A 16546-nucleotide genomic window follows, 5' to 3' on the forward strand; every position below is an offset into this window, starting at 1 on the left:
CTTAAAAATATTCTGTAACTGTAAGTTCGTTTTCTCACTAAATTTTTCTGTTGTTTTGCTGTAAACATGATTATTAGGTTCGTAATGTGCAAAATTGAAACATAGTTTGACGTTTAATAGGCTTTTTCTTAACACCTCCATATTATCCGACGTTCTGCCGACCCATTTAGGTCGGATAAGCTAGACTCTACTGTACTCATTTGTCAATTTTTTTTTCCGTAAAAATGCCTTTGAAATTTGAGCCCAAAAGATTTCAAATCTACTCACTCCACAAAACATGTGCGATTGATCCTTTAAAATTGTAGATTAGCATAATTTTCCTACAGAACTCGGAAACGAAAGTCAGCTGAACCCCGTATTTTAGGAGCTAGAATTTCATTGTCAAAACTCATTTTTAAGAAATGTATGCTGGAGTAATTGTCTTCATATTTATTGAGAAAAGCAGCAATATATGATATTCGCTCAGATTAATGACACCCTTGAACCACGAATTCTACCTGGTTACTACATGCGTCAGGAAGAATTTTACTGCCAGTAATAGCTTACAGTGATACTTTTTTCTTTTCGGTAGCTTAAATACGTGCTGCTCATTTTTCTTGAGTGCAAAAAAAAGTTACCTTCGTCTTGGCCACAACAGAATTAAATTCTTTGAATTCTTTAATGAATGCGTCACCCACAAGATTCACTTTATGCGCCCAGCATTGGTAGTGCAAAATGTTGTAACCAAGAAGTGTTTTTAATAATTTGAAACACGCAGTCATGTAACGCGCGGAATCTGATACTAGATCCTTTATTTTCATATTCTTTTAAGATGTCAATTATAGCTTGGAAACACACGGAAGAATTAACGATAAAATTTAAATTAGGGAGATTTTGCAGAAAAGTAGTAAAAATTCAAATTTTTACATTTATTCACCGAAATTGGCAAATTTTTACATTTATTCGCCGAAATTGGCAAATTTTGAATTTATTTCGTGAATTTGCATTTATCATGGTTATTTCGTAAATACGAAATTTACGTATCCCTATCGATGTTCCCTAGATGGCAAGTGATTTCAGTTGTTGACTACCCTGTTTAAGAATTTCCCACGGCACAAAATTTTAGCCGTATCTTCCATTGATCTCAGCTGATTTTTTAATAACTTGCTGGTTTATAAAAAGATATGTTACGGTCCATCCTCTCTATAAAGTTCAAAATTTTCGAATGTTTCCATTATTCATCTAAGGGGAAAAATAAAGAATTTTTGCTGTGTATCTTTATACAATTATTTACTTACTGCATATAGCTTTGCTATGAGGGCCTTCCTTCTCGCTTTCCACAATGAATTTATAGAATATTCTTTGTACTTGAAAATGAACAACGGCAATGTTAATCTTCGGCAACTGCTCAATGTTTCAACAACCATAGACGGCTGATGTTCAAAATTGCTTTCTTAACCCTGGGATACTAATTTAAAAAAAAAAAGCTGATAAAAACTGCATGTTAACTGCTTATACCTCTACGTTTCTGAGACACAGAGTTAAAGAATTTTACAGTGGCGGCTCGGCTCATGGTTGGATATTTTTTGGGGTGCAGATTTCCAAAAATATACCACCATGTATCATTGATTAAGTGTAGTCAAGTAAATGCAGGGTCATAACTAGCATTTTGCCGCCCCCACCATGGGCGGAGATACGGGGGGGGGGGGCGGCAATGCTCCCCCAGAGTCAAGGGTGGAGAGTTGGCTGATCTAATGTATATATCAATTGACATCATCATAATCGTGCCCCCCCCCCCAGACTTCCAAGTCTATCTCTGCCTATGGCCCCCACCAATTTAAAATTTGATAATTTTACGTAATGGCGTTCTTTATTTCCCCCTAAAATTTGCTGTCCCCTAAATTTTTCTGCCTGGGGCAATCGCCCTCTCTGTCCCCCACCACCCCAGTTCCGGCCTTATTAAAGTATTGCACTGCATTAAAAACTTTTACTTTGTTTATAAAATTATTTTTCGGTGAAAACCCAGTATAAGCACCCTTCTTAGCACCAAGAAGTGCTGACTCTACTGTTACCCTGCGAAGGAGGAGGAGAAAGGGAAATAACAAAAGCTTTTTTTCCCGCTCATCTGTTTTTTCCCCCTCATCCTCCATCGCACAGTAATAGTCCACATTAGAAATAGGAATAATCCTTAGGGCACATACACATGAAATAATCCAAAATGCACGTTATAAATCAAAATAATCTGCACAATTGAATGGGCGGTTAAACTCATACTACTGAATTTAAAAAAAATCATGAACATGCGAAATTAAAATTGCTAGAAAAATAAATTCTGCAGTGTTTGAGGTTACAAACCAGTTACTAGGCCTCGGCCCAACAGAAGCTATTTAACACTGTCAAGAATTTTAAAAAATTTGTGCTGAAACGTGACTGTGAGCAGAATATCCTGCAACACCGCATGATGGAAGTGAAATGACACATAGTTCAACAATGCCTCAGAAAACGTTTCGTCCAATTGCTAACATAGGTGCAAGCGAATATGCAAATAAGACATGATTAAACATAGTAAAATTGCAACAGCTATAGCCACAGATGCATGGGCGGAGATACCGGGGGGGGGGGGGGCAATAACGACCGTGCCCCCCCCCCCCCCCAGACTTCCAAGTCTATCTCCGCCTATGCACAGATGCGATTTTGCTTTTGTCATGATGCTTAAACTTTGAATATTAATAAAAAAATGAATAGGCCTACCACAATACAATGTGTGTGTAAAAATATGTATATTTCGCATATATATGTAATATACGAGGATGATGTCACTCTACGCTATCCATACAAAGGTTTTTAACAGCTGGCAGATGTGAAGATATATTTCGGAAAGAGAAAATTCAGCTGCACTGCGGGGAATTGTTGATCGTCAAATTTGGCTCAATTTCACTTACAGCAATCTCTAAGGGGTGACGTGACCTCGAGATATTAACCAACAGCTAAAAAGGGAATGGCAACCTATAATAATGTTAATTGCAGACAGAAAAAAAATGCACTCTAAAAAGATGGCCACCCATCGCCAACCAGGAAGAGAATTGCCAAAAAATTTTGCCGAATAAAAAAAGCATTATACTGTAGCTTTGGGTCATCCGACAGTCTCGTTTTTTTGTTATTTCAAGTGTCTTCCTAAATTTTAGAGAATTCACTATTTTGCCCTCTCCATTTTATCAGCTTCCATAATTCTTTTCTATTTTCTCTGGGGAAACTTTTTTTTCACACGTTTACACGCTTTGACCAATCACCATCGAAATTTGCAGAATACAAGAACCCAAGATGCAAGCAGGGCAGCAGATACCATCTATAATTTGTATATAGTACATGACATTAGGTGTTGGCGAGCAAACAACAGTATTAAGAAAATAGATGCTGTGGTTATCTTTCAACAGAACTGTTTTTCGGACTGTCTTTTTCATATTATCCTAGAGCAAGATGGACTGTGGTTAGAATCAAAGCTGAGTTAAATATGACTTAAACCAGAGTAAAGTCTCCTAAACCGCTTTGGTTAGAATAGCATCTGCTCTGTTTAAAGAGACAACGTAGGTTCTAGTATTCTGGAAATTTAAACAGCAATTGCTCAAATCATGTAAAAATGTGTGAAAAAAAAAAATACACAAACTCATAAAATGGTGAGATAATATGTTTCAGAGTGAAAGAAAATTTTCCCTCGAAAAAAAAAGAAGAAAACTATGGAAACCTGAAAAAAATACACAATTTTCTAAAATGTAAGGAGGATGCTCGAAATGACATCAAGAGAGGTCAAAAAAAAATTTTCCCCCTAAAGGAGGGGATGTCTGGTAACCCTACATGTAGTGTGCGAGAGGGTGTTACCTCTTTCATTCAGAAATAAAGAAAACAGGATGCAAACAACACTCAATGCTGATTCCTGGTGGCACCGCCTGTTATGAAAATTAGGGAAAGTGATGTTAAGCCAAGTTTTCTGCGCTGCGTGCAACTTGAATCATCCAGCATGGCAAGCATCCACTCACCAAAAGGAAAGCAATATGACTGTTTTCAAACAGACAGTAACACACCTGAGCACGTTGGGAGTGATTGGCCCAACTGCTTCTGAAGGAGTCATATGTGTCTTTCGCTGCGTGTTTTACAGATTTTATCTTCACTTTTGTTGCATTTTCTTTCCCTTTCTTTGTTCCTTTTTTTATTGTGCAAAAGAGCAAAAAATGTGCGGCTATGCAGACGACAGAATAATGATCTGCCATGTTTGGAAATCAAATGTTCGGTATGGCAAAGCTACATATTTCTGCCTATGCAAAATGGCCCTATTTGATTAGATACACATCCATACTGTTAGGTACACACACTTACACTTCTAGCACAACCCACTGCAGTAAATTGCTGATGGCGATAGAGCTGAGTTGCGCTCGGTGTGAAAGAAAGAAAAACATGTTTCCCCTACGAAAACTTAGGTTTAAAAATGGTGCACATGCAGGCACTCTCATTTTTTAGTTTTGAAATCTGGTAACCCTAACTATAGCTTTTCCTCCAGAAATTAAGTTTCTGCATTTGAACATTAAAGCCGGGTTTTCCTAGTAGCAGATTTTCTTTTCTTTGCATTGTGTGAACCGAATAGGACTCTTTCACATCGGCAGAAACATGGGACTTCATCAGACTATGCATTTGTGTTTTCCCTAGATTGCACATAATCTGTTCTCTCATCTGCACATCCCCGTATTTTTGCACCATAAAAAAGGGAGACAGCAATGAAGGGAAAGAAAACAATGAAAGTAAACAGACGATAGGCGAAACGTGCAGAACAATGACACATCTGACTGCACCAGAAGCAGTTGGCCAATCACAGCAGATGTAAAGCAGGGTTGTGGGAAAAAAGTTGCACGCCCCTTTTCCTATAAGTGAGTGGACAGCGTGTCACTCTGGGCGATTCAAACACAATGCGATGCAAAAAAACATACTCCTACAAAAACCTAGCTGGGTTTTTCTAGGAGCAGGTTTCCTGTGCCGCAACGTAACATGATTGGCCCAGTGCGGCACACCGTAAAATCACCAATAAGAAAAGCAGCACGACTGTTTTCCTACAGAGCGCAATATGCATCACAACAGCGCTTTACATTTTTTGCGTGATTGGCCGACTGCTTCTGGAGGAATCAAATACGTTGTGCGCTGCGGTTTTGCCAATATTCTCTTCACTCTTGTGTGTTTTCTTTCCCTCCCCTTCAAACCGGAGCATGCAGACGACAGAGTAGCTGATGCCAAGGCCTTATATACTATAGCCGTCCTGATCTGATGCGCCACACTAGGAAAACACAAACGCGTAGCGTGATTATGTATAATGCGATTCTGCCAACACGAATTGATCCAGTTCAGTTCACTAAAAGAACCTATTCCTAGGAAAACCCGGCTTTAGCTACAGAATCGAGATGAGCACCAAGACAGAGCAAGATCCTTACTGGCCAACGGGGTCCACGCCCCTGAGCTGCGAATCAAACAATAAGAATTGATGAGCATTTTCTATCCTATAATAATTCCCCGAAATAACTTGAGCTCAGAGAGAGAGACCACCTTTAAAAAAAAATTTATAATCCCCTCCCCCAATCTTAGAGGTCATAGACAGCCCTACAAGCATCTACTGACCTAGGCTTGAGCACGAATGAATCCGTCCAAGGAATTAGTGAATCCACGAAAGAAGAGATTCTAATTAAATCTCTTAATGAGATTTAACCCAATATGACCATTTAATGATCACTTTACAATCCACGACAGCTTGACTTGACTTGAATGATTAGTGTCCTCTATACCTACTGGGGGCTTTAGGACAATTGTCCACGACAGCAACTATCCCATAAACATCGTCGGCTGGAACCAAAGCTGCATTGGTTGGAGATATACAAAGGATGAAGCTGAAGTTCGTAGTGGTTGTTATTTTCCAAAGTTTTTTCCTTTAAAATTGAAATGACGTCATTGTCTTTTTTTCGATCGTTTTTGACATTGGTTTTGTTTGTCAAACTTTTAATTTTGATCTCCATCTATAAAATTTTTCATTTATCAGCATGAATTTAATTTCCTTAAAATATTTAATTCCCCCCCCCCCCTTCCCTTTGACTTTTAGAGAACTTATATGACCATACGTCCCGTAGTTTACTAGACAGTTCTGGTTTTTACTGTTTTTTTAGCTGTCCTGGTTTTTATCAAAATTTTTGGATCAGTTGTGAGGGAGGGGCACAACCCCCTAAGAGTAGGGCTCACAGAGCTCCATCTTGGGGCCCCGGGACTAAATCTTTATAATTTTTTTTTTTTTCATGCTGTAAATTAACTATAGAAGGAGCCCAGCGGAAAATCTGGCTTGGGTCCCGCGAAAGATTTCAGCCTAGGGGGTCCTGACGCAAGATGTAGGAGCTATGAGGGGAATAGGCAGGAGGCGCAAAAATAAGTCCCGCACGAGTACAGATTCTGTCTCGAGCCACACCGATAGCTTACATTCTTGTTTCTGGTATTTACGGTCGAAGGCCCTGTCTATTTTCCCAACTTTTCCGTTGTCGAGGTATGACTCAAAAGTGTAATGTCACGTGAATTTTTACTTTGTTAAATTTTGGGGTCTTAACTAAAATCTAGTCTGCCACCCCTTAAAACCTGCCGCCCGGATGCACTGCACCCCTTGCACCCTCGTTTAAGCCACCCCTGTCTGTAGTATATCAACGTGGCGGCGGTGCTTTTGCTAGTTAATTTGATTAAAACTTTGTTTTTTTTTATGATTCGACACTGGGGTCGTGGACCCTTGGAGGTTCAGGTATCCCGATTGGAAACCACTGCTTTTAATAAAAATACTATACTCCCTTCATTGGTAAGCTTTCTTCCTGTTTTTAATATCGGCAAGTCCGTCGTCAATTTCGCAGGATTTACGAGAAATATGTGTGATTTTCTTTTCCCTTCATATAATTACTGTTTTTACATTTAAAAAGAAAACGCTATTTATATCATTAAGAATACTACAAATATGACATAATCTTATATATAAATGTGTATGTATGTATGTTTGTTTGTTCTTTAACATACAATTTTAGGCTGATCGTCGCCAAATTTAGCATATATACCAAACAGAATCCGGATTGAACCGTAGGCTACTTTAAAGGTTCATCAGAGCTGGCAAATGCTCGAAAGAGGCAAAAAAACCGTTGTTCAACAATGGTTCATAGGCCCCAACAGTCACTTTCGGAACGTTTACTTTGGTTATCGTGATTCCCCAACAATGCGTTTCAAACATGCACATGCTTTTACGATGATTTGTCACTTCTTTTTATGCTGCCAGTATTACGCATAACAGTTTATTCCTTTATAATGGTCTGTCACGTTTTCAATCCTCCCAGGAATTGAAGGAAAACCCGGAAAACGCCGAGTGTTTTTGCTGGTTCACAATAAATGCAGAAATATTTTGTAATAATGTTTATTGAAAGAAGATTTTAATAATTTTTAATTCCTTCAACGGAATTGATGGTTATACAGCAAAGTTCAAATGTTAAAGTTGAAATTAATATTTTTGAAACTGGTATCAAGAGTGCATATTCATAAGGACAGGAAAATATCGTTTATCGAGATAACTCGGTGGAGTTGCCGAAGTAAAGAACATCAAGTTAGGCGAGATACATCGTCATTGCCACTGTAATGGTTAACTGGTATTCACGCACATAGAAAAAAATATATATTCATAAACAAATACAGATATTTTTATGTATATGAATAAATACAGCTCAGTATATGCAATGCTGTGTTTTTCAAGATTTCACAATTAAAATTATCACTTGAAGAACAATGAATAATGCAACAATGGCGTCAAGGTAAGTAGTCAGAACGATTTCATTTTCTTAAAAATAAACTTATTAGTTTGCTTATTGTACAGTCAGGGGCGTCGGAAATGTTTCGAACCTGTGGGTGCTCGTCTTGAGCTTTATATTGGAAATTACGATTTCTCAATCAATTCTGGGGGTGCTCAGACCCGTGCCACAAATTACCGTGGGTGCTCGAGCACCCACAGCACCCCCGGCTCCGACGCCACTGAGTACAGTGATCCTTTTACCCCCTACTTATGTTCGCTGGAACCGGACATTTCTTTCCTGAAACCGAGGCAATCGTTTGACTTTTCTCCGGATTAGACTTCTGCATTTTTCTCGTCTTTTTAAGTTGCTCAACGGTTTCTCCGCCGAACGGAATATTCTCTGTGTGAACTCTTTTATGTTTTCTCAACTCACCATGTCGTGTGAAGTCTTCACCGCAAACGTCACATTCGAAGGACTTTTCACTAGCGTGAATTCTCTTGTGAATCCTCAAGAAAGACGGATCTGCAAATTTCACATCGCAAATATGACAGGTGTAAGGTTTTTCATTGGTGTGACTTCTTGCATGTCTGTGTAAAAGACTCTTCACCGAGAATGATTTATCACAGTGCTCGCATTTGAACGTCTGCGTTGAGTGGAACCCCTGGTGGAGGATTAAGTCCTTGTCGGTGGTGAATCGTTTATTGCAAAACTCACATTCGTAATCATTTTGATCGGTGAGAACCGTTCTTTGAAGCTTTGGCCGACGCATTCCTGGAAATGCCCGATTGCTTATGCCACCGCCACGTCCGTTAGATTTCCGGTCAGTATGAACTTTTACGTGCCTTATTAAATCAAACATATGTGAAAACGGCCGGGTGCAAACGATACATTCGTAGGGTTTCTGTTCGATATGAATTCTCCTGTGTCTTCTCAGCCTAGACTGTCGTGAAAACGAGTGGTTACAAACGGTGCATTTGTAGGGTCTGCCACCAAAATGAATCTTTTTGTGTTCTTTTAGATCAAATGGATTCGAAAATATCTGGTTGCATTTGATACATTCGAAAGGTTTTTCCGTAGAGTAAAACTTTTCTCGTCTTCTTGGATGATACAGTTTTGAAAATTGGTTGCAAACGTCACACACGTAGAGTTTCTCTCCAGAGTGAACTTTTTCTTGTCTCTTCATACGAGAGGTTTTTGAAAATGTGCGGTTGCAAATGCCACATATGAAAGATATTCCGACATAGTGAACTTTCCAATGGATCTTCAAGCAATTGAACCCATTGAATTTCTTGAAGCAAACATTACATTCATATTTTTTTCTTTGTTTATGACTCATTTCGTGATTGTCTCGGATATAAAATTTTTCGAATTTTTTGTCGCAAACATTACATGCGTATAACGTTGTTTCAACGCCAGTTTTCTCGATCGATTTCACGATACGTGTTTGGGATGACGTTTACAGGGACGTAGTCCCTGTAAAACGTTTTCCTTGTATGTTTCAGCTTTGTGAATCTTTTTATGTTTTCTTAAGAAATAGCGTCGGTAAAATATCTCAAAGCAAAAATCACACTCATATTCCCTATGAATGTATTCATGCGATTTTAGACGAGACAATTTTTTGAATATTTTGAAGCAAACATTACATTCGTATGTTACTGTCTCAACTCTAGTTTCTTCCATCGATTTCACGATTTGTATCTGCTTCTTTGGAAGTTTTTTAGGCATTTTATACGAACCCTCCTGCTCGTTCGTTTCAGTGGTGCTGTCAGCGTGTACGCTTGTGGAGTCATTTATTTCAGTTAACGGTGATCTTTCCGCTTTACTTTTGAACGGATTCATTACGGATGGATGAGTTAAAACTAAAAGTTTATTCGATGAAATTCAAATCGGAAGATTTGAAAAGTAGCGGCCAAAGAACTGTAATAGGAAAAATGTCGACTTTTGCAGTTTTTAGCTCGTATGAAAGTGCTGGTCTCAGATCTTCTTCTTCTTCTCTTTTCACTTTCTAATTAATCAGTTGGGCTCAATCTGTGCCAGAAACACCTGTGGAGCAGAATTAGCACAATGAAACATAGTACATGCAAACCACATCAATACATATAGATTAATCGTCTGCAATTGTTAGTCGTTAGATCCTAAACAGTACATATACAGTCGAATCCCGTTATAACGAGCTACAAGAGACCGGAGAAATCACTTCGTTATGACGAAATTTCGTTATGAAGGAATTCGAGGTAGATGCATTGTTCCTATGTAAACTTATCTGCGGGATTAGAAAAGTTTTCGTTGAAACGAGATTTTCGTTATAACGGTATTCGTTAAAACGGGATTTGACTGTATTTATGTCTGAGGTTGTGCATGTTTGTGTATCAAGTACACACAGTGGACTACAATAATTCAGCCAGAGGCTCGTCCAGTCCGTCCATTAATCCGCCTTTTTGAGGCTGGCTTCCTTCGTATTTGGTATAACAAAACATGTTACTGCACGTCCGAGGCCCAACTACGATATCAGGAGGCTCTAAGCAGCACCTTCTAGAGATAGGCCTCCGCACTCAGCTTGTGGCGTCAGTAAGTAGTCCATTTTCCCTCAGAATATTCAGGGAAAAAAAATTCCCTGCTCGTGCCAGTATCAACGTTGTAGGAAAAGAAAATGATCGGGCTAAAAGAATTGGCGATTTCTATGCCCCACATCCAATCACTATGCGGTATTTGTGAGCCAATCACGAAGATTCTACGCCAAAATAAGAAGAAACGAAATAGGATACTGTGTTTCGAAATGTGGCAAACTTGCTAGGTAGTCTGAACGACGTTTGTGGCAAACAGTGCAGAGGCCTTCTATCTCTAGGAGGAGCTGCTCTAAGCCAATGTTTCCTAACCCGTTTTATCACCATGCCCCACCTAAGCAATTTAAAAATCCTGATTCCCCCCCTCCCCTTCATACAGGAGGGAGGAAAATGCGGCGTAAGATAATCGAAAATTGTAAAACAAAGTTAAAATATTGAAAAAAATACCTTTAAATGCTGATTCAACGTATTTCTTGTGAATTTAAAAGCATTTTCGAAGATTAACCCCTTTACGATCAGGGACGTAATTAACGCCAGTGGAATAAATTCATTTATTTCTTCAACCTCTTTTTTTCCTGATCGCAAAGAGTTACTATAACCATATGAAACAGAGGTGTTCCCCCACCACCACGACGGTGATGTCCCTACGAGATAACGAGCAACTGATAACGATGGTGGCGGTTGTCTCAGCTTTCCCCCCCCCCTCCTCACGGCATTCCCCCACACTCATACAATGTAATCCTTCCATTATATACTGCACATACAAGTGAGGAAGAGAACAAGTAAACAAACTACAAACCAAACAAAAACAAAAAACAAAAAAAAAGCAAGGCCCTGTAGCCTGTATTAACACAAAGTTTTTTTTTTTTTTTATAACTGGCTGATGCGAAGATAAAACCTTTGCGATAAAGACCTTTGCATGGATAGCGGAGAGTGACATCATCCTCGGACAGTGTACTAATAGTTTCTTATCCAATTATCTCTTCTCCACGCTTATTTCTGTTATTTCTGTTTATTTATTTTCTCCTTTGTTTAACGTGGAACAAGGTTACCGCATTCATTGCCTATACGACTAATACAGACCATTCAAATTTCTCGCCAACTGAAATTTGGCGACATCATCCTCGTCGGATAAGTCGTCACATCTGGTGGTTTTTTTCCCCCCCCCCCTTCTCTTCTAGTCTAACAGCGAAGACCCACTGCGCAAACGCGGGGAAATTTGCATGACAGCGTGATAAATAAATCTAGGTGGCTCTATCATTTCGGGACACTCTTCATGAGAGAGAATATTCGAATACTTTTTATCCTTTGAAATTTCACAACAAAATTTTTTTCTGAAAAAGATTTAATAAAAGCTAGGTATAGATGTTATATAGCAGCTCTGTGAACCTAATATGAAGCTTTTTTTTATGTGTAATGGTAATACGGGGAGATTGGCTTGCATTCGCACCTTGAAGTTGGGAACCACAGAAAACCAGCTTCAGCCGACCACCACTGTGGCGACGGTGGGATTTGAACCCGGGCCCCTCGCGATGACAGTCCGTCACTATGACCACTCGACCACCACAGCGGCCATTTCAATTCACTGCGACTCCCAGTATATACAGTCGGATCCTGTTGTAACGAATACCGTTATAACGAAAACTTTTCCGATCCTGAAAATCAGTTTACATAGGAACAATATATTGCGCGATTCCGGTATTACGAAATGAAAAATCCGTTATAACGAACTCGAAAACAAGTGTGGGATAGTCATCAAAAGAGTGAATATAGTACTGTGCGGCAACTTTTTCCCCCTTATAGGGGAAAAACCATCTTCTTTAGAAGATATGTTGTCATGCCAATTTCCCATAACCCTTTGCGTTTTTTCCCTATTGCCGCTTCCCCTCCTGATGTAAATGGTGCTTGTGCTATACTGTAGGGGAAAAAGTTGTTCTCCTTTGGCTTGTGTTGTTGCGGGAAGAAATTTCAACGAATACAGTGCGTGAAAAGCAAATCAAATCAGTGCTACGAGTGGTGAATGTTTGATATTTTTTCTGTTTCGAAATGAGTGAAAAATTCCTCAAAAGGAAACAGAGTTTTCAATTGAAGAAAAACTTAACATAATTTCTGAAGTTGATGCTGGTGTAAAGAAAAACAACGTGGCATCAAAATATGGCATATCTGCATCTACTCTTTAAACGTTTCTGAAAAATCGGACAAAATTGGAATTGCAAATTCAAACAGCAGTTATAGGGTCCCATAGAAAGAAGATCAGACTTTCGAATTTCCAAGATGAGGATGCAGCCGTCTTTACCTGGTTTCAAGACATTCGTTCCCGAGATGTGCCAATAACCGGTCCACTAATACGAGAAAAAGCTTTGGAATTCACACGTGCTTTTGGATGCGAAAACTTTCAAGCAAGTGTCGGCTGGCTGAATCGCTTCAAGGAACGGTATGGTGTGGTAGCAAAGCAAATTTGCGGGGAAGCAAATTCAGTTGACATGAAAAATGTGAATGAATGGAAAGCTGGGGAAATAGCGAAAGTGATAAAGTCATATGATCCTTCCGATGTATTCAACGCAGACGAAGCCGGAATCTTTTTCCAACTGTTGCCTAACAAAACTTTGACATTTGAAAAGAACAAGTGCATTGGTGGCAAAAACTCCAAGCAACGCTTGACTGCTTTGTTTTGCTGCAACATGAACGGAACTGAAAAAAGAAAAGTTTTAGTTATTGGCAAATCTGCAAATCCATGGTGCCTGAAGAACGTGAAATCACTGCCCTGTGATTACAGATCAAGTCGAAGGGCGTGGATGACTACAGGAATTTTTAATGAGTGGCTAGTTAAGTTTGATGGGGAAATGAAACGGAAAAATAGAAAGATCCTGCTCCTTATGCTGCCCGGCTTATAACTGCCCGGCACACAATGAACCTCCAAAGCTAGAGAGCATTCGCATCGAATACATGCCTCCTGACTGCACGTCTGTTTTGCAACCACTTGACCGATGCATAATTAATGTGGTCAAAGAACGCAACTGCTGAGATGTATTCACCAGCTTGATAATAAAGTGAGGCCTAACGTCAAGCAAGCTATGGATTTGATAGCTGGAGACTGGAAAGATATCACTCAAAAAGTAATTTGTAATGGGTGGAAGAAAGCAAATTTAATAGCAGCAGAGTTCTGTGAAACACTGAGTAACGCTGATGAAAGTGCACCCACCGATTTGCAGGCTTTGTGGGAACATATCGTAAAAGAAACATCCGTTCCCAACGGAGTGACGGTGGACGATTTTTTTTTCCTCCGACGATGACGTCTTCACTTCGGAACCGTTAACGGACAATGATATCGTTCGTATGATACAAGAAAACAAAGAACAATCGATTGCAGACAGCAGTGATGAAGAAGAGCTTTCACAAGAATGTGTTTCGGTACCTACAACATCTGAAACCTACAACATCTTCAAGCATTTCAAGGGGAGGTGGGTACGCAAGCCTTTACGGCACGTCTGCATTATTTACCTTACTGCTAGATAAGAGTTTCTCATAATAACAATTTTTTTTTCAGATAATTAGCAATTAAAGGGATAAGAACTTGGGAGCTTCATCATAATAATTAGCACTTTCTACACATGGACAGAATCGTGTATCATGACTTACCAAAACAAACAAACATCGTTTATGTTTCAGCACATAATCATAAACGCATAGCTTACCTACATCTTATCATTCTTCCCACAATCAAAATCGCAAGGAACGCGTGAATCGATAAGCAGGAAACAGTAACGATATCACGATAAAAAGATACGTATTCACCGAGCGACGTCTGCCTCAGCTCTGAAATGATCAGAAATTATTAACTGGGAAAAAAAAACAATGCCTGCACCCTTCAACCCTTCAAATTTTATCACGTGACGTGACGTCATCGATATTTTTCCCTTTCAGACAAGGCACCTAGAAAGGGTGGCGGATTCGTCGTCCTCCATCTTTGAACGTGAAACTGTTTTTTTTTTTTTCTTTTGCTGCCCCAAGTAATGTCTGTTCGTTAAAAAAATAGCAGGAGGGAGAACAACGATGTGTTGGTTATGAGGGGCCGTTCATGTATTACGTAAGCAAATTTTTAGCCATTTTTGACCCCCTCCCCCCCTTGTCAGCAAAATTTCGTCATCGGCTCTGCCCCTCTGAATCCTAGCGCATATTGGTGGGATCAGAGACGTACACAGGGACGGGGGGGGCCCCACGATCAAAAATTCGTTTTTTTAATGCAAAAAACTATTTTTTAAGTTTGAAATTTCGGAAGACAATACCTTTATATGTTATTATAATCCATTTCTGTTAATTTCAATATTATTTGAAGGCTACGAACTCAAAATTTATCTTTAATAAATTCATTGCGACCCACCCTCTAAGCCATGTAATGATAAATTGCAGAAAGAGAAAGGCCCGTGGATCAAATATGGCCCTGGGGGCTATTTGATGCGGCCTGCTCTCCTCAAACCTAATTTTGTAAAAATGAACGAAGCGGCACATTCACAGATCGGTTAAGTGTCCCGTGGTACAATTCCAGAACATTTAAGCGGCCCGTGGCACATTTTCAGATCATTTAAATGACCCGGGAGACAGAGTGACACGTGACGTAGTTTTGGAGCACTTAAGTGGCCCCCCAGTGTGGCTCTACATCACTCAAGTTAAACGCGGCACATTCTCAGATTATTTAAGTGGCCCGCGGCATATAATTACGTATCAATTGAGTGATATCGTGGCACAGTTCCAGAGCACTTTAGCGGCCCGTACACATTTCCAGAGCACTTTAGCGGCCCGGACACATTTCCAGATCACTTGGATCCGCGAAACATTTAGAGATCACTAAAGTGGCTCTGTAGGGCATTTATCAATAGGGGGGGATGTTACTCCAAGTGCCCGCAAACTATCGAAGGTTTTTTTTCGTTTTTGGTGGACCGAGTAAGGTGCCATTAAGAATATTTCATATTTTCATAAAAGGTGGTTGATGACGTAAGCATTGTCCAAACCCCCCCCCCTCCCCCCCTGATGACGTAATACTTGAACGGCCCCTAATACTGACGACACACCTGTCCGTTCCTATTTAAATATTCTAATTTCTAAAGAAGGAAAGTTACAGGATGTTCTAAATTTTGGAAACAAAACGAAAAGGACATTTTGACATTTTAGGAGAAATTCAACCCCCCCCCCCTTCATGCAAATACAGTCAAACCTCGTTAATGAGTCACTCTTGGGAGAGCAAAAATATGACTTAGTAGGCGGAGTGACTCGTTAAACGGAGTAAGCCATAGCTGTGCCAATTCCTGCCTGAGGACAATCGGGACTTCCAAAAAGTGACCCGGTAAGCGGAGTGACGTGGTAACCGGTTGACGCACTAACGAGGTTTGACTGTATTTCATCACCGACATGTTCGAGAACCTCTTGAAACGTACATGTTCAAGCCATAGCCTGCGGGTCACATACGGCTCTCGGAATCATCTGATCTTGTCCGCGACATCGAAACTTAATTTTGTAGAAACCGAACTGTTCGGCAAGCTTCTAAATCACTTAAAGTCACACGCGGCACTTTTACAGATCGCGGTACCGTTTCGGATCTCTTAAGTCACCCGGTGTAAAGTTCCAGATCACTTTAGTGACCCACGGTGCAATTCTACGTCACTTCATTGGCCCGCGGTCCAGTTCTAGATCTAATTCTACGCAAGGGGTCCTGCGACACATTTACAGATATCTTAAAGCCAGCCCTCACTGTTCCAGATCATTTGAGTGGCCCGCACTCTCGTACAGGTTGAACTTATACTTAACAGGTTACTTGCGGTGTTGCCAACTCGGTTATTTTCCAACTAGATCTGGTCATTTTTAAAGCCGTCTGGTTGGAAAAATATCCATCTACAGTCGAATCCCGTTTTAACGAAAACCGTTATAGTGAAAATCTCGTTATAACGAACACTTTTCTAATCCTCCAGATAAGTTTAGATAGGAAAAATGCAAAGACCTGGAATTCCTTTATAACGAAATTTCGTTATAACGAAGTGATTTATCCGGTCTCTTGGAGTTCGTTATAACGGTATTCGACTGTAGTTGCTAGAGGGTTTTTTTAAAAAGCGTTTTTTTGTTTACAAGAGTAGTCCATTATTAAATCACGTGTAAAATACGGGAATGTCTCGGAAATGT

The 16546-nt window shown here is 39.8% G+C and overlaps 1 protein-coding gene across 1 annotated transcript; it reads right to left on the reverse strand.

Moving 5' to 3' along the window:
• Positions 1-7540: 7540 nt before the first annotated feature.
• LOC149068247 (uncharacterized) lies at positions 7541-14179 on the reverse strand. The gene is made up of 2 exons (XM_089251457.1): positions 14071-14179; positions 7541-9854 (listed from the first exon to the last, which is right to left on the reverse strand). The coding sequence occupies exon 2, from the start codon at positions 9145-9147 to the stop codon at positions 8068-8070; it is 1080 nt and encodes a 359-aa protein (XP_089107583.1). The 5' UTR covers positions 9148-9854; positions 14071-14179; the 3' UTR covers positions 7541-8067.
• Between the last annotated feature and the right edge of the window lie 2367 nt (positions 14180-16546).

The sequence above is a fragment of the Pholcus phalangioides genome, unplaced genomic scaffold (genome assembly GCF_987345545.1).
Source record: "Pholcus phalangioides strain wild (caught in Gottingen) unplaced genomic scaffold, Ppha-v1.0 ptg000027l_1, whole genome shotgun sequence".
Classification (NCBI taxonomy): domain Eukaryota; kingdom Metazoa; phylum Arthropoda; class Arachnida; order Araneae; family Pholcidae; genus Pholcus; species Pholcus phalangioides.